This window comes from Mugil cephalus, chromosome 9 (genome assembly GCF_022458985.1).
Source record: "Mugil cephalus isolate CIBA_MC_2020 chromosome 9, CIBA_Mcephalus_1.1, whole genome shotgun sequence".
Lineage (NCBI taxonomy): Eukaryota > Metazoa > Chordata > Actinopteri > Mugiliformes > Mugilidae > Mugil > Mugil cephalus.
This window is the reverse complement of record NC_061778.1, coordinates 28,139,600-28,164,698: the sequence shown is the minus strand read 5'-3', so window position 1 is coordinate 28,164,698 and position 25,099 is coordinate 28,139,600. Positions and strand designations below refer to the sequence as shown.

At 41.1% G+C, this 25,099-nt stretch overlaps 1 protein-coding gene across 9 annotated transcripts in view; it reads right to left on the bottom strand.

The window, feature by feature from the left end:
• fat3a (FAT atypical cadherin 3a) overlaps positions 1 to 25,099 on the bottom strand; it is a 222,755-nt gene that overhangs the window by 95,541 nt on the left and 102,115 nt on the right. For all 9 annotated transcript variants that reach the window (XM_047593725.1, XM_047593723.1, XM_047593724.1 and 6 more), the window contains 2 exons: positions 7,467 to 7,681; positions 4,492 to 4,629 (listed from right to left, as the gene is read on the bottom strand). In XM_047593725.1, the coding sequence (XP_047449681.1) occupies positions 4,492 to 4,629; positions 7,467 to 7,681 (353 nt within the window). The remainder of the gene's footprint in view (positions 1 to 4,491; positions 4,630 to 7,466; positions 7,682 to 25,099) is intronic.

Sequence of the window (25,099 nt, the reverse complement as noted above, 5' to 3'; positions counted from 1 at the left end):
AGAAATAATTAAACTGAATTGAATGCCTTTATTGTCATTGTACACAGTACAACAAAATTAAGATGCCACTCCCTTGACTGAACAATTTAAGTAAAAATGCAATACTTAATACATACTGTCAAAATGAAGAAGCAGCATTTCAGTAACATCACACTGTATGTATTTGCACGCAGCAACGAGGGGAGTTTTGACTGTATTAAATCCTGTGCTGATTTCCTGACTCAGTCCACAGCTTTTTTGTCAGTTTTAGTGCTGTTTCCATACCATATGTTATGTGTAATGATGCTCAGAATAGAACATCTGTAAAAGGTCAATAGCAGTTTCTGGGGAGACTGACATTCCTCAAGGATCTCCCAAAATACAGCCACTGCTGTGCTTTCTTGACAAGGGCTGTGGTATTCCAGGTGAGGTATTGTGAGATGCATGTCTCCAGGAATCTGAAGTCGCTGACCCTCGCCACAAAATCCCCACTGATGTGAACAGAGGCAGATTCTGTCCATTTCCCATGAAAATCTATCACCTACTCCTTGGTTTTGGAGGAGTTTTCTTATTATTCTTCTTCCGTCTACTGCCGTTGGAGTCGATGGCAGCCCATTGAACAGTATGGTAAAAAGTTGTGAAATTTTGCACATCGATTAAGGACATTCATATCTTTAATTTGACTGAGTCACATGTTGCCAGTAAGTACGCTCTAGCGCCACCAACGGGTCAAAGTTGGAAGTACATTTGCGCATGTAACTTTTGAATCATACGCCCGAAATTTACAAACAAGGTATCCTTGTGATCCTTGGATGATGCCGAGTTCAGCCGACCCTATGACGTCATGATGCGTCATGATAGATTTTCCGCCATCTTGGATTTTGTCTAAAACCTTTAAAAAGTTTCACGCAACGCAAATTTTGTCCGATTCTCACGAAAATCGGAACAGACTATCTATAGACCAAGCCGCACAAAAGTTACTAATTGCCGTCCTCGCCGTTGCATTTGTACGCCTGCCACAGCCAATCAAATGTGGCGGCAAAGGCACCTTTTTTGATGTGAGCTCATATCTCGGCAATGGTGAGACATATTGACATCACATTTGAATATATGGGTCTTGACTCGGTCCCAAGTGGACACGATTAACAAGTTTCACAGGTTGCAAATTTTGTCCGACTCTCATGAAAAGTGGCATACACTATCTTTAGACCGAGCTGCACATAAGTTACTTAGTGGCATTTTCATTTTACAATCCGTTTGCCCGCTACAGCCAATCAAAACTTCCGGCGGAGCCGCCAACCAGGAAGCCAGCTCGTATTTCCCGCAATCCTTTGCTGATTCGCTCGAAACTTCTCATCTAGCCTTATGGCCGATGTGCTTGGACCCCCTCATTGCTGCATGCAGCTATATTGATGATTGTAATCGTTGATAGACCTCTGCCTCAGTTCACTAATACAGTCAGTAAATTGTTGCAGTAGCAACGAGTGCCATCTGCCGGGCCCTAATTAGAGGCACACGTGTTACTTGTATTCAGGATGCATGCGCACTGACGTACTGCTGAGTGAATTCTCTGGTCGTTCGCTCTGAAGCAGTTTCTTGTATCGTTAAAGTTGAACAAAATAACACGAAACACAACTGCTGCTTACTCTCCCACTGATTGTGATTGGGACATAATGCAACGAACGTAAAGACATTAAACGTGTGGTACACGTTTCAAAGGCTGGGCGAACAGGCGAACCACCGGGCTCTTTCCGAGGGGAGGGGGGGGAGAGGGAGAAGAGAAGCCCGACCAGCATGAACTAAAACACAGCATGGACAGTTCAGAAACAAACGACTTATGTCGCGAAAAATTATATTTCAGCAAGACAAGTAATAGCACTAATGTGGTGAATGAACGGCATCTGGGAATGTAATTCCCCTTGTAAAAACACATAGCGGTCGGTAGCGGCAGAGACTACGACTCCCAGAATGCATTGCATTTTTTGGCAGTTTAATAATATCAGCATGAAAATTAAAAGCAGGCATGGCGCGAATGACGCCTCTAGGCATCAAATCTAATTAGAAAACAGCCGAGATGTGCGGCCTTTGAGCTCCCCCTGGTTGTACGGATGTGAAAAAAATAGGCCAGCACTGGCTTATATGAAGAGACAGTAGAAAATGTGATTTCGATTGGCTATTGTGGACAAACGGATTGGACAATGAAAACGCTCGGTCTGAAGATATTCTGTACCGATTTTCGCGAGGATCAGACAAAATTTGCGACCCGTGAAACTTTTTAAATGTTTTTGACAAAATCCAATATGGCGGCCACATTCTTGCAAATTGCATGAAAAGTTTTGCCAGATCCTGAAAGGGGACATTCCACAGTATCAGCAGACATGAAAATCTAGTGGGAAATCCTAACATGTAAAGAGAAAAGAGCAAAAACGCAATTTTGTTAATTTTGACACCCCCTAGTGGCCGAGTGACACCAAATTTTTATTGCGCATTTCGGAGGGAGTCCCAAAAAGTCCGACCAAGTTTGGTCTTTGGAAGTCAAAGCGTCGCCGAGATAAGAGCAAACTTCTTGTTTGGCGCAGCCACCGCCGACAACGATTGGCTAACACGAAAAGTTGGCATGAATTATCAATGGGGCACCCCACAGTACCTGTGGATGTCACAAAGTCATTTCAAATACAAACCAATCAAGAGATATGAGCAAAAAACACGTTTTTCTAATTACAGCACCCCCTAGAGGCCAAACGACACCAAATTCATCGTGTCCACTTGGGACTGAGTCAGGACCCATATTCTCAAATGTGATGTCAATATGTCTCACCGTTGCTGAGATATGATCCCACATTGAAAACGGCACCTTCGCCGCCACATTTAATTGACTGTGTCGGGCGTACAAATGCAACGGCGAGGACGGCAATAAGTAACTTTTGTGCGGCTTGGTCTAAAGATAGTCTGTGCCGATTTTCTTGAGAATCGGACAAAATTTGCGATGCGTGAAACTTTTTAAAGGTTTTAGACAAAATCCAAGATGGCGGAAAATCTATCATGACGCATTTTGATGTCATAGGGTAGGCTGAACTCAGCATGATCCAAGGATCACAAAGATACTTTGTTTGTAAATTTCGGGCAATGAGTTCCTCACAGCTTCGCTGCTTGGACCCCAATAACACTAACAAAAACAATGGGGTTCCTGCAGCTTTGCTGTTTGGACCCCCAATAATACTAAGAAAACGTAGAAAAACAATGGGTTCCAGCAGCTTCGCTGCTTGGACCCCCAACACTAACAAAAACAGTGGGGTTTCTGCAGCTTCGCTGCTTGGACCTCCAATAATAATAAGAAGAAAAAGAAAACGTAGAAACACAATGGGTTCCTTGCAGCTTCGCTGCTTGGTCCCCAACAATAATAATAATAATAAAAATACTAACAAAAACAATGGGGTTCCTGCAGCTTTGCTGCTTGGACCCCAATAATCATAACACTAATAAAAACAATGGGGTTCCTGCAGCTTCGCAGCTTGGACCCCCAAACATAAATAACAACATCACTACAGCTAAACCCCAGTCCGTTAACACATAAAACATATAGACACACTCCAACAACTAGGGTTAGCTCCTCCCTCTACAGTATAGTAAACACCAAGTTAGCTCCGCTAGTCTCGTTTTATTCTTGCATTTGTTTGTGCATGGAAGAGTGGAGGAAAAGTGGAGATGACCATCAAGAAAATTACATTAAATAAATTTGCTCAAATTAAAAGTGACCTGAAATAACTTCACTGTTGTGATTTGGCAATATAAATGAAATTACAGAGCTTGACTTTCATGAGGGTCGCGGGGTCCCGCTGGGGGTCAGGGTATCCCCAATAAAATTACGGGGAACACTGCTTTGACTAATATTTAAATTTGTTTGATGATCTGAAACATTTAGATGTGACAGAGATGCAAAAATAAATAAATAAATAAGAAATCGGGAAGGGTGCAAATACTTTTTCACACCACTATATTTTCATATTAGTGTGGTTGGTTTAGTGATTTATTCACCTCCTCATATCCTTTACAATTTAGGCATGGTTTGAGCATATGAGCATGATTTGGAGAAAGCAATTTTAATTGCTCTGCTATAATTAGTGCCTTCTAACAAGCTTCAGCAATCAGTTACTTTGGGCTCATCAAGGCTGGTCATCTAATGGTGAATACAGCTTCACAACAACTTCACACAGAAGTCACAATCATAGTTGCTTTGTGTGTATTTTCTGTTGAAGTGTGAATAGTTTTTGTTAAATATAATTATCCATTAAATTTGATTTGATAGATTTATCCAGAAATTATTTGATATACATAAATAAACACAGTGATAAACATGAAGATTTCATCTCTGACTTTGAACAGGAAGCAATATTTATGCTAGAGTGTTCTAGGGCAGTTATTGTCTCTGTATACGTCGAGCATGGCTACTTTAAATCAGATTTTTTTGGATAATTGTAGTGAGTGGGAGCAGGTGTGGGTGTGTGTTCTCACCGTCTCATAGTCGAGTTGCTTGTTGACCTTGACGATGCCACTGAAAGGGTCAATGAAAAAGTGTTTGTCTCTGTCTCCACTGACTATGGTGTAGTGGATAGCTCCATTCAGCTGACTGTCTACATCCTCTGCTTCCAGCTGCAAAGATACATAAGCATGATGAATTAATATTGTCCTGGGACAGTCACAGTTTTTGACACAGTTCCTACATTTTCAGAAAACTTTCTAAACGCAAAAAGTATGAAACATTTTGTCCATATTACCAATCCCCCTAAAGAGTGTACAAATATGAGAATATGAGTATTCCTTTAAAATTTGGGCACACACACAGTACGTTTCTAGGTATCTTTATAGGAACACACTCAAGTTGACTGGGACTGCACCACGTTAGATAGATTAGATGATAATAATAATAATGAAGATGATGATGATAATAATCTGTGCCTACGGCCTCTACAACCTCCACAAAACATAATTCATTTGCAATCACACACCAGTGAGGTACACACTGGGAGCAAGGTGGGTTAAACGTCTTGCCCGAGGACACAATGAAGCTTCTGCTTCCCTATTTAAATAGATAGAGAGATTAGACAGATAGATGACATGACTCTATGTCATCTACTTTTATTTTTTGGTTTAAATATAAATAACAATGTCCATACCCCGAAGGACAAGTATACATGCTTAGACTGCTTAAGCATGCAGGCCATTTTTGCCCAGTCTCTTCTTTATGGCGGAATTATGAACACTGACCTTAACTGAGGCAAGCGAGGCCTGCAGTTCTTTAGATGTTGTTGTGGGGTCTTTTGTGACCTCTGGAGGAAGGGTGAAATTGTGGAGTTGCTGAGAGGTAGTGAGAACTTGTGAGATGTGGACAGGGTGGATTTTGTGCCAACCTGAAGTTGTTGCTGCACATTTGAGTAATTTCTGTTGGCTGACCACTACTGGGAAAGAGTCCCAAAGCCTTAGAAATGGCTTTATAACCTTTTCCAGACTGATACATTTCAATTACTTTGTTTCTAATTTGTACTTGAATTTCTTTAGACCTCGGCTTGATGTCTAGTTTTTTAGGATCTTTTGATCTACTCCACTATGTCCAGCAAGTCTTCTTTAGTGATTTATTGATTGAGAACACATGTGTTAGTAATCAGGACTGGGTGTGGCTAAATAAAGTGAACTCAGGTGTGTTAAGTTATGTTTTGACACAGGGACATGTAGGTTTAATAATAAAAACCGAGGTTGCATTGTTGATGTGAGTTTTCAGAGATAGAGTGCTGCCAATGATGACACCCTAGTCCAGGTGTCGGCAACCCTCAAAACTCAAAGAGCCATTTGGACCCGTTTCCCACAGAAAAGAAAACACTGGGAGCCACAAAACCCCTTTGACATCTAAAATGAAGATAACACTACATATATCGTTTTCACCTCTATGCTAGGCCTATAGTGTGTTGCATTTGTGAAATGAAAGAACTGCTACAGAGAAAATGAAATTGCATTTATGCATACATAACGAGGATCTATCCGTGGTTGGCTTACCTGGGGTCGAAAAGTTCAATAAATAGCGGGCTGGACCTGCCGGCGGGTGTCGTATATATTTTGAGCGACAGAAAATTAAATACATTTTATTTTAATGTTACAGGATCATCATCAATTCAAATTTAGAATTATATTAAAAAAAAACTAACGCATTAAAATAAAAATACATTTGAACTAAATACTCGACAGCAAGTAGTAAATGAGCTGCAATGCACTGTGGGAGTTTTTTGGTTGATGTTACAACCATGAGTGTGGTGTGACATTTAGTGTCATTCAGTTGTTGTGTAGCTCTCACTCGTTCACTGATGAGTGACTAGTTGCCGCTGTTCTGAGGCAATTAGTTAGCGTGAAAAAGTGAACAGCTTTGATCAGCGTCCTGCTTCTCACCGCTCGCCACAGAGAGCTGCAGCAGAGGAACGAAAGAGCTGCATGCGGCTCCGGAGCCGCGGGTTGCCGACCCCTGCCCTAGTCTCTTAACACTGGGGAAGGAAAATACAGAGAAATTATCTATGTTTAGTGTGACACTTTTAACTTCCTGAGAGGAAGGACTGCTATTTTATTGTGTTCATTCGTAAGGTGTTGCAAGAGAACCAGGACTTAATTTCTGTCAGACAGGTGGAAACAGCAGAGGGTGAAATAGTAGAGGTCAGTTTTGTAGAAAAGTAGAACAGCTTGTTATGTGTAGGAGTAAAAATGTAGGACAAAGCAAGCTCTTACCAGATGGGGTAAAAGAGAATCTAACTGAGAAGTTGATGATTTAGACTTGTGAACAATCTGAGAAACTTCAACAGCAGTTGGGAGATAAAAGTCCGATAACAGAAAGGGGGTTGCAATGAGTAGCTGAGTATTAGAAGAGTATCTGGTGAACGTAAAATCCTGTTGACAATGTAGAAAAGGGCTCTGGTGTTCCCTCTATGTATGTATCCTATCTATGTATTCCAGTCCAAAGCTACCCAAACAAGATGTGGAGTCTCAGATGAGCATATTAGTGGTATTGTCCATATGCATTTTAAAACCCTACTATAATACTAATAGTATTATGTTCAGGGAAAGAGACTTAAATGTGTGAGAAATGTGGCAAATTCATTTACGGAGTCACTATTTGGCTCAGGTGGACAATAGATAACAGCAATGCAGTAGTGTGGAAGCAGGTTCAGTTAGATGTGTTACAGTGGTTTCTATGGTTTAACTGTGGTACAGACACAGGCGAGACCTTCCATATCTCATGGTACCTAATAAAATTTGCATTATTTACTTGATTTCCTAATGTTGATAAATATTTGGATAAATATTTGTTTTTTTGCTTTAAACTGAACTTCAGTTGTCCAATTGTCATATTGCATCCACAGTGGTAATGCTCAAGGTGTTCCCATTGTTTTTTATTTTTTAAGAATGACCTTGTACAGGTAGGGGAAATCTGAAAGATGCTTTGAACCTACCTCAATAACATACTCTCCAATAGTGGCATCCTCTGACACCACTGCAGTATAGTGGTCACGGCTATACATGGGTGCATTGTCGTTGATATCTGTTAAATTTATGTTCACTTTAGTAATGGCACTTAGAGGTGGTGTGCCACCATCACGAGCCTCCACCATCAAGAAGTAGTCCCTACAGGTCTCATAGTCCAGAGGTTGGGCAACTATAATGGCACCTGAGGAAGAGGATAAAAGACAGCAACAGAAAGAAAGTAACAGAATTATATACATCTATGAAGAGCAGAATTTGAAGATGTGGTAAAGTTCTTCTGATGATTTACTAGTCTCACACATTTACACACGTGTCTTCTCTCTTTTTGGCATTTTAGTAAATTCAGCAGAAGTCATTGTTTTTCAGTATTAACACAGGACACAGGTTACTAGCCACCACCTAGCGATTAGATCATTATAGAAGCTTGCTGGCACACCAAATATTGTTAAGTATAAATGGTAAAATATGAAAAGTCCAATGAGTTAGGTGATTGAATTGGGAAAAGAAAATGTCAGTGACCACATCTCAATGCCTTGTGTGTTTCTTTTCACGTGAATCTGCATTATCTCCAAAAACCACTTAACTATACTTGATAATGAAATCTCCAATATTTCAAACTCTACGCATGCTGTCTCTATTTATTTACTCACATAATTACTACATTCAAACTTACTTCTGAATGTAATATATATATATGTGTGTGTGTGTGTGTGTGTGTGTGTGTGTGTGTGTGTGTGTGTGTGTGTGTGTATCCTCCTTTTCTTTCTTTTCCTTTCACTTGGTTAAATTTATACAGATCAGCCATAACATTAAAACCACAGCAGGAAATGACCTTCACCATCTTGTGACTAGGTGCAAATTAGTTTTTTAAAGTTTTTGTGATGTAATGTTCAGTTGAAATGTGCTATACAAATAATGACAACAATAATATAATAATAATACATTTTATTTATAAGTGCCTTTCGGAAACCTCAAGGTCACTTAAAAAATGAACTGAAGATAAAATACAAAACAAACATGAAAACAATTATATAGAGATAATCCTAAATAAATAAATAATTAAATAAACACGTAGATAATAATACATAGAGATCATTAAATCAGAACAGTCAGTTTGAGGGGCCAGAGTAAATAGATGGGTCTTTAAAGCTGTTTAGAATGTGGTGAGGCAGTTAATGTTCCGGATGTGGGGAGGAAGGGAGTTGCAGAGACGGGGTGCTAAGTGACTAAATAATCGGCGGCCGAAAGAGGAGAGGTTTGCAGGGGGAACAGAGAGGTAGATTGAACTATGGATCTTGAAAGTGATGCAGTAGTGAATGGGTAGTCACTGGAGTTGCTGTAAAACTGGTGTGATGTGACTGGTGGTGGGGATACTGGATATGGTGCGGGCTGCAATGTTCTGGACCAGTTGTAGTTTGTGAAGTGATTTGAAGGGGAGACCGGAGAGCAGAGAATTGCAATAGTCACGGTGGGATGTGACCAGGGAGTGGATGAGGATGGTGATGGATTTGAGTGTGAGGGAGGGACGAAGATACTGCGAAGGTGGAAATAGGTGGTCCTGGTGACTTGGTTAATGTAGGGCTGTAATGAAAGTGTGGAATCCAGAATAATGCTCTTGACCTGGAGGGAGGGAGAAACTGTGGAGTTGCTGAGAGGTAGTGAGAACTTGGGGATTTGGACAGGGTGGATTTTGTGCCAACCAAGAGGATTTCAATCTTATTACTGTTTAATTTTAGGAAGTTGAGTGTGAACTGGAGATCATTTAGACAGTCACAGAGGGAGGTTGGGCCAGGGGTGAGGTGGGTTTAGAGGAGAGGTAGAGTTGGGTGTCGTCAGCATAGCAGTGATATTGTTGATGAGGATTGAGTAGGATATTGTGTCGAAGGCCACATTTCGGCTGTTTCGGTGCAGTGGCGGGGGTGGAAACCAGACTGATATTCTTTGTAGAGTTTATTGCGGGATAAGTGGGAGTGAAGCTGAGAGGCAATTGGTTTTTTGTTGTTGTTTTTTTTTTTTTTTTTTTTTTTTTTAAAGATAAAGATAGAATAAAGATCAGTGTTTCCCCGACCATTATACTGACGGGACTCCACACTCCCCTGGAATGTCAAGTTCCTTAATTTAATTTCATCATGTCTTTGATTTGGGGGTTGCTGGAGCGTGTCCCAGCTGTTATCGGGTGAGAGGTGGGGTAGACTTGCAAGTCTATTGCAGGGCTAACACAGACAAACAACAATTCGCACTCATACTCACACCTAGGGTGAATTTAGGGTCACAAATTAACCTAATGAACATGTCTTTGGAGGTGGAAGGAAACCAGACTACCAGGAGAAAATCCACACAGACACAGAGAGGGCGGCTTTGGCTCAGTAGGTAGAGCGGGTTGTAAAAGAACTGGTCTCTATATAAGAGCAAGACCATTTACATGCAAACTCCACCCGAGCTGGACTCAAACCCAGACCTTCTCGCTGGGAGGCATCAGTGGTAACCACCTTAATTTAATTTATATCATCATTATATTTTTAATAAAGAATGAGGTTACTGATCTAATGTAAGCGAGTTTATTTCATTTAATTTTCTTCATTGTCGCATGCAGTTCTCACTCTGTTTTACCGTTTTGCCTTTCTCTTTCTCTTTCTCACACAGTCAAACCAAAAAATACACTAATAACACACAAAATTTTAAAAAAGAAAGAAACTCTGCCACCGTCCCTTTTGCCGGTCCAAAACACATACAAAAGAGAAGGGTTGAAGATACAAAATAATCAAGAATCAACAAAAGCAAGTTAATTTGTAGTCCTAACTATTTAGGGCAGTGGTTTTCAAAGTGTGAGGGTTCCCTGGGGAGTACCAAAGGACTTCAGGGGAAGCACGGTGTGAGAAATCTATCCATCTATCTGCTGGAGTGAGCTCACTCTCACTGCAATGATTGAGTGTTATTTGCAAAGAGGTGCAGTATGCGACCATGTAAATTCTGTCATATTCTGTCATATTGAAACTAAGCACCAAAGTTTAAAGACAAAGCATGAGTTACATGCTTTTTGTCTCTCTCACAGCGTTTTTCCTCTTACATAAAGTCCTTCAGTGGCCATTACAATTACTTGGGCAATTATGCAAATTGGCATCTAGTGACTTTTATGTGAGCCAACAGCTACTTTCCTTAGTGAAGAGTTGGCAACAGTGTGCTAGAATACCAGAATAAAGGAAGAGTAGTGGGGCTAAAGCAGTGGTTACTATACGGTGGAGAGAGGAGCTAACCCTAGCAATCCATGTTAAACATGCTTCTGTTATCAGGCTGACGGACTCTTTCAGTGTGTCTGAAAGTTAGTGTATATGTGTTAACTGACTGGTGTTAGCTGTAGTGGTCATTTATATTTAAATTCAGTTTTCTGTTTGCTATGTGTGCTGCCATTAGCCTGACCGCTTAGCCTGTTGTCTGTTAACTGGTACAGTGTTACTACATCTTTGTGTAAGAATCTCCATTAACGCATTGTAGTATTTAGTGCTCTAATGCTCGTGGCTTGAGCTTTTATCGGTTAACCGTATGGACTGATGGAGCTTCAGAAGCTACTCTATTCAACCTATATGATGAACAATTGCAGAGGCAACAATGAGACTGATGAGTTTGTCAAAAAAGTTGATTGACGTACCGGCCAGTTCAGCTATTGCAATGCAGATTTAGATCGTATCAATTCTGATAGATAATACAATACAATTGGCCTTGAGTTTGACATGTGCCATAGTGCCATGGTGAGTGGTGAACCTGAACAACTACACTTTTCTCTATAGTATGATACAAGTTTTATACAGTGGTGTGAAAAAAAAGTATTTCAGTCAAAGATAACTCAAGTGAACACAAAATGTAGTTTTTAAATTAATTATTATTTTATGGAAAACAAAATCCATACTTACATGGCCCTATGTGAAAAAGTGATTGCTCCCTAAACTTAATAACTGGTTGGGCTACCCTTAGCAACGACAACTGCAATCAAGCATTTGAGATTACTTGCAATGAGTCTTTTACAGCACTGTGGAGGAATTAGGGCCCACTGATCTTCACAGAATTGTTGTAATTCAGCTACATTGGAGGGTGTTGGGATTCAGCCCAAACAAAATGGAATACGAGGCCGCATAGCTCCTTTTGGTCCCCAGACAAAGAAGACCTTGGAACTCAACCTCTCAGCAGCCTTCATCTTTTTACACCTAGATGTGAAACCTCCACTCTTGACCCCCATTGGTCACTGTATGGCCAAGACCTCTGAGGTCATAAAGCCAATAAAAGGGAGAGATGGCCCTCTTACACTCTCTTCTTCTCTTTCACACTACTCTTCACATCCCAAGAAGGGGCTCCCACTCCTCACCAGAAGCGACTGCTACAGCTCTCCCACTTCCATGAGGCCTGCACAAGGCAAGGGCCTCCACTGGACTGACCTTGGTAGCAACGCGAGTGCCTACCAAAGGATTTAAGGATGGAACCAACTACCATGACACAAAGTCTGCTAGTTAGGTTAACAAGCGATGGAGCCACCAAGAAAAGCAAAGAACAACCATTTGAGTCTTCAAGGATAACCAAGGACTCTCCTCAATGAAACTGGAACCACACAGCCAGGACAGCTATAGTTCATTTGACAAGGACAACAACAATTGGACTTTTCAACCCAGTAACAGCAGGACCTGCAAATCAGCACAGAAAGCACAGCACAGAAAGCAAAAAAAAAGCAAAAAAGCAACCACTCTACATCTTTGCCATTGTCTGAGGTCACACTTCACACCTCACACAGACACATGATCAAACATACACATCATACACTCTCACTAAGATACACACATCCACATGTGTACATACTGTATGTAGCTCACCTTAGTTAAATGTTTTGTTATTTACTAGATGTGTCCAATAAACTTTCTTTGAAAGGACAGAAAAACAGGCAGAGGACAGAAAAACAGCATCGTAGGTTTATATATATATATATTGGACAACACATGGGGCGGGCGCTCTACACACCCCATAGCACGGTGAGTTAAAACAAACTCATCAGAACACACCACCGCTTTCAGACAGTGTGTCCCCTCTCTTCTCATTCAGATAAACTAAAGTGTTTTCAGGAACGCAGGATTCTTCTTCCATCAGAATGAACTCATGAAACTGCTTTAAGGTTTTCACCTTCCTCGCTGTGCACCACTTGTCCAACAAAATAGCTGCACAAAACTTTTGGCGGTATGCCTCAGGGACCAACTCATAAGCCCGCAACACAGTTGCTTTGGCCCTTACGCAGACGTGCATAAGGTCAACCTCATGCGTTTTGACCTCGAGCTCCACTTCTTTCAGGTGGAGGGCCAACTTCAGATCCTATGTGTCCTCCCACCCTGAGCGACACTAGGAGCCTTTGCTCCTGCCTCTGGTAGATGCTCTGTGGCAGCAGCAGCCTCCACTCCACCTTCATCGACTAGACCCGCAGGTGTTTCACTCAGTGTGTTTACATAGAGGGCTAAATTGAGCTATGCTCAAAATTCGACTTTCTGACTACAGTTCTTGTCCCAGTTTACATGCTACAGAGAAAATCAAATAACTAAAGGGAATATGTGCTACTCATATTGGTATCAAACTGACAAAATACAAGGACAATCAAATAGCAAAGAGATGAAGGAATATTCTTTGTAGGTCTAATTAGTAATATTAATAATAATAATAATAAATGATAATAATAATAACTAGAAAATTCCCTCTGGGAAATTTTGAAGGGGCTACAGGAGGTAATGCCGAGGGTACCGTCTCTGTCAACATGGGAATTAGCACACTTTGCCTACATTTAGCACAACTAGCTTATGGTTAGCACAGTTAGCTTACAGTGAGAACAGTTAACCTGCAGTTAGCACACTTAACTCATATTTAGCACAGTTAGCTTACAGTTAGCATAGTTAGCCTACATTTAGCACATTTAACCTACATTTAGTTTAGTCAACCCACATGTCGCACAATTGACCAACATGTCGCACAGTTAGCACACTTAACCCACATTTAGCACAGTTAGCATACGGTTAGCAAAGTTAGCTTACAGTTAGCAGAGTTAGCCTGTGTGTGAGAGAGTAATGCACACTTTCGCGCGCATGTTTGTGGATCCTACTACTCTTCCTGAGTGTAACTGTAATAACAAAGTTTCCTGTGTGTTTGTGTGTGCATGTGTGTTTAAATGTGTGTGGGTGGTATGTGTTTGTGGGTGAGGAGGGTGCGCTTGCGCGCACATGTGTGTATGTAACTGTAATCACAAAGCTACCTGTGTAGTGTGTCGGTGTCTGTGGGTGGGTGAGAAGGGTGCACTTGCGCGTGCGTGTGTGTGTGTGTGTAACTGTAGTCACAAAGTTACCTGTGTAATGTGTGTGTGTGTTGTTGTAAGTTAGCACAGTTAGCTTACGGTTAGCACAGTTAGCCTGTGTGTGAGAGATTAAATCGCGCATGTTTGTGTATCCTACTACTCTTCCTGTGTGTATTTGTAACTGTAATAACATAAAGTTACCTGTGTGTTTGTGTGTGCATGTGTGCATGTCTGTAATTACAAAGTTACCTGTGTGGGTGGGGAGGTCAGTGTTGTTGTAACAATAATGTATGAGACACAGGGATCAGCTGCATTAACAGCAGAGACAACTGATTTATGAACTGGTCTCAGCTGTGGCCCAGAGCTGCGGCTCAGGGGTTGCCGTGGAAACTCACAGTGGTCGTCTATGACGACGGAAGCGCGCAGAGCCGGGACAAAGAAAAGAGCGAGATTTCCCCCCTTTTCGCTGGTCTCACATTTGGGCTTACTGTGACAAAACGGTAGCTCATATCAAAAAACAAGCAGACCGTGGGTGTCCTAAGACTTTTCTGAAGACTTTGATATATGGCATTGATTACTGACTATTGATTTGGCATTGTGGATTAAATATTTTGGATACACTCGCCAGTTAAACACAAAGATCCCTTCTCCCTTTCTCAGAAAATCTTTGCATTGGAGTGAATGGAGAGCAGGGAGGTACTTTACCGCGAACAGAGGCTTGCAGTTTAATTTCTTTAAGTCTCACTGCTTTGCTGAGCACATTGTGAGAGACACAACAAGTTTGTCTACAACTGTAAAAAAAAAACATGTCTCTAGTGTGTAAATTGTGGCCGGGACGAGTGTGTAAAGACAAAATTTTCTGGCATTTTCAGACACGCTCTCTCACTCTAAGTACCAACATTCCGCACTCTAAAACGAGATTTTTCGAAAAAGATCATGGTCATTGAACAGTGATTGATCAACAACGATAAGACCTATCAAAACAAGAAAATAATACACCAATACACAAGGCTTGTGTCTACATTTTAAAGTTCAAATGAAGTCTGTAGGTGAAAATATGCTTGAGCAGTAGATCTTTATAAAAATAATTTTTTTGTGTGTTTTTTTTCAGCCATCCCATTCATTTCCAATGGGAAATAACGACTTATGTTGCGAAAAATTCATATTTCGTAATGAAAAGTAATAGCACACCGATCCCAATCCAGCTGCACGTTTTGATATATTTGATATATAACGAGTTAAGGGACGAAAAAAGGGAGGAATGGGAAAAAAAAAAATAATAAGAAGAAGAAACACACGGGATAATAATAGGGACTCGGGGCTTTGCACCCCTTGGGCGTTGCCCCGTAGCCCCTAATAAAAACACCATCTAGCCCAGTTGAACAGAGACCGTATTCTCACCTTTCCAAATAAATTATAACAGGTAACTATGCAATTTACACCCTTAACACTTGAGACCACTGGTCCAGTGTGGGTGGATGGGGCTTAAGCCAATTTACTGTGATCATTTTATGTGCAATCCACAAAAGAACCCTGAGCATAAACACACCATTTTCCCCTAAATCTGTTAACGATACAGTACCCAAAATTAGTTGCTGTGGTTCAATTGGTCTATTTAAATTCAAAATCTCTTGCTTTTTTATTTACATAATTTGCTTTATATAACTGGTTATGACCCTGGGTCATTATTGTTGTGAAGATGTGATGCTACTATATGCCTTCCCCTCCAAGTGTGTGAGCAGTTGCCTCTGAGTGTGTGTGTGTGTGTCTGCAGTCACTCTCTCTCTCCACCGATTCACCCACAACCAACTGGGTCTAGTGTCTGGCCTAAACTGCTGCTGCCGTGTGTAAGAAATCAGTAAAATTAAATAAGGTGAGTGTTTGTGAATTTTGTTAGTGAACTGTGTTTTGTAGCCCTATAGGAGGGAGAAGCCACTTACTTACCCCCTGCTAGGGGGTCCATAATCAGAAGGTAATTTATCCATTTCCACATTTAAAACACAATTAAAGTCACCCCCTAAAATTATGGTACCTCTGGCTTCCCTTGCCATTACAGATGCTACTTCTTTAAAGAAGGTAGGATCATCTTCATTAGGAGCGTAAATATTCATGATGGTTAGCTCTACTCCACGTACTGTTCCTATAATAAGTATGTATCTACCCTCTTTATCCTTTACTTCTCTCTGAAATGCAAAACTAATGGACTGACTAATCAAAACTGCCACACCTCTCTTCCTATTCGAAGAAAAAGCATAGAGTATCTGTGCGACCCAGTCTCAATCATTTAAATGAGTTTCCTGTAACAACTCTATTGAGCGATTAGGTTTCTTCAACTGAGTTAAAATCTGCTTTGTTTTATATGATTAATTATTCCTTTCACATTATAACTGACAACCCCTAGATCACACATAAATCCACATTCCTTGTTATCATTTTACTTTCCCCAGATTCACCTTTGCGTAAAACAATTGACTTAATCATAATATTTTCAAAAATCACTTGTGTGTACTTAACCAACATGTCAAGTATATAGGAACAGCCCAGCTGAGTACAGAAATGTGTCCAGCCCCCGTTGTAATGCAGGCAGAGGGTTGTGACTTTTAATTCCCTCTGGGCAACATGCACTTAGTGCTGACCAAATCACACACCAAAGAAAAAGACTAAATCCTTGGCGAGATGGTGATCCTGTCTTGGGTCTCCACATAAAAATAAAAACAGAGTTCACTCGCCTAATGTCTTACTAACATTCCTATAAGTTTCACTTATCTTCAACAGGTTCAGCACCTTACTACTGTCAGCGATAATCTGTCGCAATGTACCAGGGCAACCGCATCAAAATATGTTACCTGAGCACAGCACTCATCATTTTAATCCCGCAAAACTGTCCGCGGCAGACAGAGACGTGTCTTTTCTTTCTCTCTTCACGCCGTCCTGTCTTTGCCATGTCTCCCTTGAGAGCTCCCATTCCAGCCTCTCCCTCTCTCTCGCTCCCCTGCACCGCGATCCCCAGCTCCGTCACTGTTGGTAAAGCCTCTACCAGCGTAGGAAGAGTTTTCACTCCCGACTCCAAGTTGACTCCGAGCTGCGCCGGGAAGCGGCACTTGGCCTGGATCCCCTTCTCCTTCAGTTGCTTAATCACTCCACGGACCCGCGCTCTCTTCCTCTGCACTTCTGGAGAGTAATCCTGGTCGAAGTAAATCACTTCTCCTTGAAACTTAACTTGTCTTTGGGCCCATGGTTGCCGCGGCATCCTTTACTGTGAAGTCCAGACACCTCACGATAATGGAGCGTGGAGGCGGTGATCTGGCGGGTTTTAGTCCCAGCGATCTCTGTGACCTCTCAATCTTTATATTTACCTCGAGCGGAAGTTGTGGCGCGGTCTCAATTAAATTCTTCACAAAACCAGCCGTGTCATTTTTCTCACTTTCTTCAGAGACTTGATAAATTCTCAAACTGTTGCGGCGCATTCGGTTCAGCAAATCATTACACATAGTAGTCAGAGCCGCCTGCGTTTCAACAGGTGCCACAGCATCCTCTCATGAGGCTGGCCGGTGTCCTCCGCCACGCCGACTCTCGTCTCCGCCTCCTCGGTTCTCTGTTCTAATTTCTCCACCCTCTGGTTCAAATCCGTGACCAACTTCCAGTCTAGATAACGATACCTTGGTCTCTGCAAACGACTCCTTATTTTTTTTTTCCTCAGCTCTCCTAACTCCTGGAGAATGTGCTGTGTTCATTTCGCCCGCCTTTCCACTCGCCTCGCACGGGGAAGATGGTGTCCCTTTTTTTCCTTTCGCTTCTTCTTGCTGTTTCCCTGCGTTCCGTGTGTCTCTGACCGTGCTCATATTAGTCTGCAGTAATTTGGGTTCACCGTCTTTCAATTAAAATGTCTTATAATTCTACAAACAGCAAAACACCACCGATTTCCAGGGGAACCCACAATCCGTGCGTACCTCAGAACATGCCGTCACCGGAAGTCGATATATGTCTTTTCAACGGGATAATACCACGTTAATACAGCCCGTTTTCCGGTTGACCTATTGTGTCATATAATACACTGCAAAAAAGTATATTTGTCTCATTTCTACTCAAAATATCTCATTACGCTTAATATAAGACACAACTGCCTAACAAGTACCATTTCAGCAAGATGTAGGGACTTGTTTTAAGACAATACATCTTGAATATCTTGAAGTGAAAAAGTCTTGAAAACATCTTGTTTTGAGTCATATGTCGTATGAAACTAGCTTTTTTGACATTTGAAGAGGTTTTTAAGCTGCTGTGCTATTTGCAAAAGATAAATCAGGAATTAGACTTACTTGATTTAAGAAAATATATCTTGTTTATAGGAAAACCTTAAGTTTCAACGGATTTTAACGAAAACTCATCAGACAGTGACCCTCTGGAGTCTGCTGTTTGCCTCATGGTGATCACAAGACTAGGGATTAGATCAATGTTGAAGTGTTCCTTCAATCAAAATAAAACTCCAACAAAACTGAATAAAATACAATGATATACAAATCCAGGACTTTTTAATGTTCAGTTACACAAAATTAATTTCTGCCATAAATCCCTGTTTTGGAAATGGCAGCAGTCTATGGTTCAGCAGTGGTCAGGCTGTCCTGCTATTTAACCTTACTGCGCAGCCCTCATTAAAGATTAAACGAAAATGAGATATGGGACACTCCACGGCTATTTCCATCTCTGAAAAACAACGTGTTTTATTCAGAATCTAAGTGAGCATTATACAATCACCTGTGGGATGTCTTACTTTTTTTTATCGTGTCGGATGAAAGTTGGACATGCGCAGTAGCGAACACAAAAAAGAAGAACAGCACGGCTCTCAGGAGGTAACTTATGGGTATGTAATAAAGTCACCTTGTCCGAGGCGTTTTGAATTCATATTTCATTGTAGGTTAAGTTGTATCGAATATCTCGTGTTTTTTAGTCATATACGTTTTAAATATTATCCATGTTTCAATGTGCATTTGTTGTGTACTCTGTTGCAGCCGAGCACAAGCTAACTTGCTAGCTAAAACCACTAACGGCATGGACAAACTTGTAGTCAAATATACGTTTTGGACGTAGTTATTGTTTTATATTTACATCATAACTCTGAATTCTGGACTGATTTTAATGAAATTGGGTTATTATAAATTGGATAAATTGAGCATGATACTGGTTACTTGTTTCATTTAAATCCAGTTACTGGGTTGGATCTCCTCAATTATATACTAAAACATTAACCTTCTGAATAGCTACAACTTAAAATGTATTTATGCTTTTGAGTTTCTCCAAAATTGTAGATTGCTATATACACTCTGTATATTTGAATTAAAATCACTTAAGAATTAAGAGAATTACAACCAATTGCAATGTTTAATTCATCACTGATATGGTGATGTATAGTCCACTGAGGTATGTAATTTCTTTATCTATTGTTAATGCACTAACTAGTCTGCGCTAACCAGCTGTTTCATACAGTTTGTTCTATGGCACTAATTTATCTTGCAATGTGTGTCTTACATTATGTCACAGCTGAAAACACAAGTGAAGAAATTATCAGCACTCTGTCTCATGAAGACCTTTTTCCCAGGCCCAGAGAACTTCTTGCGACGAAAAGTGAAGAGAGCTCAGATACAGATTGTGAGTCAAAACATGACTGGTGCTCCAGTCATACACTTAATGCTGTGAAGTCTCAGTGTAACTGACTAACTGCACTGTATTGTAAGAACTGTTGACTCCTGCATTTCAGAGCAAAAAAAAAGGCATGTTCTTTCTTATGCAGAGAAGTTTGTTTAATGTAAGACTTGTTTTCATTCAACTAGATGGTTGTCTTAAATCTAGAACAGTGTCACTATTGTAGAGCTTACAGTAAGTTAAATGTACTTGAATTGACATTAATTATGATTATTATTATTACACTTCAAATAACTGTTGTTAACAATATTCTCTGTGTATGATTTTAAATTTATTGATTAAGATAAAAGCTAATCATAACTCTTGTATTAAGAAGAATCGTCTTGTTAATTTGCTCTGGATTTTGTTTTTTTTTCACTCAATTTGAGTAAGAAACAAAAAGTGAAATAAGAAAAAGTGAAAAAAAAAAAAGCTAGTTTTGAGATTATTTGACTTGTATACAGTACTTGGAATGAGTGTTTCACCACTTATTTTAAGATATTTCTCACTTGCCTAATATGTATTTATTTTTTCTTATTTTAAGAAATCTTACCAAGTGTGATTATCTTACTGCACTGGCAGATTTCACTTAATTTCAGTCTATATCCGCTCAATCAAGTATTTATTTCTTACATTAAGACTATTAATTTTTGCAGTCTAAACAAGAGTCGTTCATGCGCAGACCGGCATATCAAACAACAACAAGACGGATAATAGTACAGCTCTTTTAATCTCCTACGTAATGTGCGCGCTACTTATGGTGCAGGTAAGATGCGCTAGTCCTCAGATGGACTCACAGCTCTGTTTACCGTCTTCTTCTGCAATCTGCTTTCTTCGATATTTTTGTTCCGGGGTCACACTCCAGTGCAGAGGTTGTGGAGCATGCGCACACGTGTTATCTGATTGTAGTCCGATTAAGTCGTATACAGGTGCTGGCCAGTAAATTAGAATATCATCAAAAAGTTGAATTATTTCAGTAATTCCATTCAAAAGGTGAAACTTGTATACTGTATACTTTCCTTCCACACATAGTGATATATTTCAAGTGTTTATTCATTTTCATTTTTATTATTACAACTGACAGCTAATGAAAACACCAAATTCAGTATCTCAGAAAATTAGAATATTCTGAAAAGGCTCAATATAGAAGACACCTGGTGCCACACTAATCAGCTGATTAACTCAAAACACCTGTAAAGGCCTTTAAAAGGTTCCTCAGTCTTGTTCTGAAGGCTCCACAATCATGGGGAAGACTTCTGACTTAACAGTTGTCCAAAAGACGACCATTGACACCTTGTACAAGGAGGGCAAGACACAAAAGTTGATTGCTAAAGAAGCTGGCTGTTCGCAGAGCTCTGTGTCCAAGCACATTAACAGACAGGCGAAGGGACGGAAAAAATGTGGTAGAAAAAAGTGTACAAGCTCTAGAGATAACCGCACCCTGCAGAGAATTGTGACGACAAACCCATTCAAAAATGTGGGGGAGATCCACAAAGAGTGGACTGCAGCTGGAGTCAGCGCTTCAAGAACCACCATGAAGAGACGCATGAAAGACATGGGATTCAGCTGTCGCATTCCGTGTGTCAAGCCACTCTTGAACAAGAAACAGCGTAAGAAGCGTCTCGCCTGGGCCAAGGATAAAAAGGACTGGACTGCTGCTGAGTGGTCCAAAGTTATGTTTTCTGATGAAAGCAAATTTTGCATTTCCTTTGGAAATCAAGGACCCAGAGTCTGGAGGAAGAGCGGAGAAGCACAGAATCCACGTTGCATGAGGTCCAGTGTAAAGTTTCCACCGTCAGTGATGGTGTGGGGTGCCATGTCATCTGCCGGTGTTGGCCCACTCTGTTTCCTGAGGTCCAAGGTCAATGCAGCTGTCTACCAGGAAGTTTTAGAGCACTTCATGCTTCCTGCTGCTGACCAACTTTATGGAGATGCAGATTTCACTTTTCAACAGGACTTGGCACCTGCACACAGTGCCAAAACCACCAGTACCTGGTTCAAGGACCATGGTATCCCTGTCCTTGATTGGCCAGCAAACTCGCCTGACCTTAACCCCATAGAAAATCTATGGGGTATTGTGAAGCGGAAGATGCAATGCGCTAGACCCGACAATGCAGAGGAGCTGAAGACAACTATCAGAGCAACCTGGGCTCTCATAACACCTGAGCAGTGCCACAGACTGATCGAGTCCATGCCACGCCGCATTAATGCAGTGATTGAGGCAAAAGGAGCCCCGACTAAGTATTGAGTGCTATACATGCGCATGCTTTTCATGTTCATTCTTTTCAGTTGGCCAACATTTCTAAAAAAAACATTTTTTTCATTGGCCTTTTCAATATTCTAATTTTTTGAGATGCCAAATTTGGAGTTTTCATTAGTTGTCACTTATAAATATCAAAATTAAAAGAAATAAACATTGGAAATACATCGGTCTGTGTGCATTGCATGAATATAATGTACAAATTTCACCTTTTGAATGGAATTACTGAAATAATTCAACTTTTTGATGATATTCTAATTTACTGGCCAGCACCTGTACATGGCAGAGGAAACCAAATTCCAATCGCATTATCTGAGTGTCTTAATCGAATAAAGAGAACTCCGATTTTAGTCGGAGTACCGTATTTACATTTGGGGCAGCTATGGCTCAGTAGGTAGAGCAGATTGTCCATGAACCGAAGGGTTAGCGATTCAATCCCCCAAGTGTGCCATATGCCGAAGTGTCCTTGATCAAGATACTGAACCCCCAGTTGCTCCCAGTACAACTGGCACTGGTGTGTGAATGTGTGTGTGCTTGTGTGAGCGAGTGTCTCTGACTGTAAAAGCGCTTTGAGTACCTTTGAGCTATATAAGAGCAAGACCATTTACCATTACATGCACTTACGTTGCCCAGCTAGAGTCTGATTAAGGCAGTAATTTGTTTATTTTTCACGTGCATGTAAATGCACTGACCGACAGCTTCAAGCTTTGACTTGACGATAATGCTTCTCTCCATCAGTCGTTCTATCAAACAAGATTTTAATTTCCACTTTGCATGTATGCAAAGGGACCGAAACATTAAATACACTAGCAAGCAATAATAAATATACCTTGCTGCATCTTTCTAACTTCTCAAAAGATGTGACCTGGATAAAGCTATCCATGTCAAAAGGTTCGGACATCCTACACCCTCACAGCCCCCACTTTATGTTAGGGGGTTCGAGGACAGAGCATGAAAAGATGAGGTAATGTGAACAAACGTGATTCTTTTAATTGCAATCCAAAAACGACACCAGTGAAGTACGGCTTCAGGATGAACCAAGGCCAAAACAACAAACAAAAGACTCTCACGCCACAGAAACGCTAAATAAACCCTCAATTTTAAAAGAAAAAAAAAAGACAATTTCTAAAGTTGATTGCCTACTCTAAATAAAATACAGTTCAAAAGAAAATGCAAGTTCACCGCTACTGCTTCTTTCTAAATTCAAACAAAAGATACAAGAAACTTACAGTATGTCAGTGAAGGTTCTCTGTCATCCAGGTCATGGTAATCCAAAAGGTGTTGAATAAGGTCAACTGGACTTGTAGAGTTTCTTGAAGACGTTTCGCCACTCATCTGAGTAGCTTCTTCAGTTCTGATAAACTAGTGGGAAATTGAGGTTTAAATAGAAAAACTCTGTGGGTACACCCACCAGAAACTTACTTGACCAGAAACTGGGGTCACTATTTCCATAATGGCTTCTACTTACCTGTCGTTGAATGGGGGGAACTGTGTGCCTAGGCTACTTACCCTATTAATAGAGCTCTAACAAGGCTATTGTTGGTGGGAGCCTGGAGGCTCAAGGTGTGAATGGTGTTGAAACTTCTTGGGGACAGAAGTAAAAACTGAATTACAAATAGATGGTAAATTAAATCTCAGTCCACCTCCTCTGTTTAGAGAAGGTTTTTCCGCGTTGACATAGATGGCTTCCTTTACTCCTCTATCAAACCATCTGTCCTCTCTAGCCAGGACTTTGATGTTGTTATCTTCAAAAGAGTGTCCTTTGTCCTTCAGGTGGAGGTGGACTGCTGAGTCGTTCCCTGATGAGCTGGCTCTCCTGTGTTGGGCCATGCGTTTTTGGATGGGTTGTTTAGTTTCCCCAATGTACAAGTCTGTACATTCCTCACTACACTGAACAGCATACACTACATTACTCTGTTTTTGTCTGGGTGTTTGTGTTCCAGAGGGTGATGGGAATCAAATAACAAGTGCTGGTCTGTGTGCGTGGGTTCTAAATACTTCAATGTTGAGGCTTCGGTCTTCTTCAACACGCACCAAACAGTCCGAAAAGGCCAAACTATCCCCGCTGATGTCTCCCTGGTGAACCTGATGTTGCTGTCCACTGCACTGATGTGTTGTGTGAAAGATTCCATCTCCTCTGTCCTGATTTTGGCCCCGGTGTCGTCCACATACCTGTACCAGTGGGTGGGGGTGTAAACTGTAAAGGTGTCCAGGGCTCTGGTCTATACTTCTTCCATCCTCTATTAATGGATAAATTAATATTTTCCATTAAACTGGAAATAGGTGGTGGTCGGGCACAGGTCGAGTAACACACAGACTTGTTCTGGGGTGAGGTTGGTTCTTGAGGCCAAGGTGCCATCCTTTTGCATTTTTTTCCTTACTACATCCATGGCTTCTCTGGTGGGAATGCAGTTTAACAGTGAGGTCACATCATAGGACATGATGGTTTCTTCTGGGCGCAGTGTGAAGTTCTTGACTTTGTTCCCAAATCCCTGGAATTTTCGATGTGGTGTGGGGTGTTGCCTACCAACGGAGAGAGGATGGATGCCAAATGCTTGGCGATGTTGTATGTGACTGAGTTTATACTGCTGACAACAGGACTGAGTGGGGCTCCCTCTTTGTGTATTTTGGGGAGTTCATATATACACAGTGTGGCATCCCCTGGGTACAGACGGTGATAAAAGAGTCTGTCGATGGCCTTTTCCTTCTCCAGCTGTTGTAAGTAGTTTATTATTCTGGTTTTGTAGATGTTGGTAGGGTCACATCTCAGCGTCTCATATGTGTCCTTGTCGTTGAGGAGGTTGTTCATTTTTGTGTGATAATCCGCTGTGTTCAACACCACTGTGCATCTCCTATTGTCAGCTGGTAGGATTGTGATGTCCCGGTCCCTCTGCAGTGACACTAGCGCCTTCCTTTCCTGGGGGGTGATGTTAGAAGGTGGTGTTTTTGCACTGGTGAGAGCTGATGTTATTTCCAGTCTGAGTTGTTCAGCTTCTGTGTTGGTCAGTTTGTTGTTCTTGATGGCAGATTTTGTGGCAGTGATGCAGTGACAGCGAAGTTCAGTCCTTTGGTTAAGATCTCTTTCTCTGGTTGAGTGAATTCTCTGTCTGATCCACTTCTCCTGGATGCCCCGCTGTGTGGTGTGGTCATCCTTCCTCCTCCATGCCAGTTCTTCAAGACTTGTGTTGTTTGTTGTGTCTAGTTTGCAAATATAGGAATTTGCGTTTACGTTGTTCCTTACCTTTTGTGTGTTGTGTGATTTAGGCCTTTTCCACAAATTCTGAGACTTTCTCCAGAATGTCCTCAGGTAGCTGTGATGTTAGTTTGTAGAAGTTTGTAGAAGCAGTGTTCGGCCT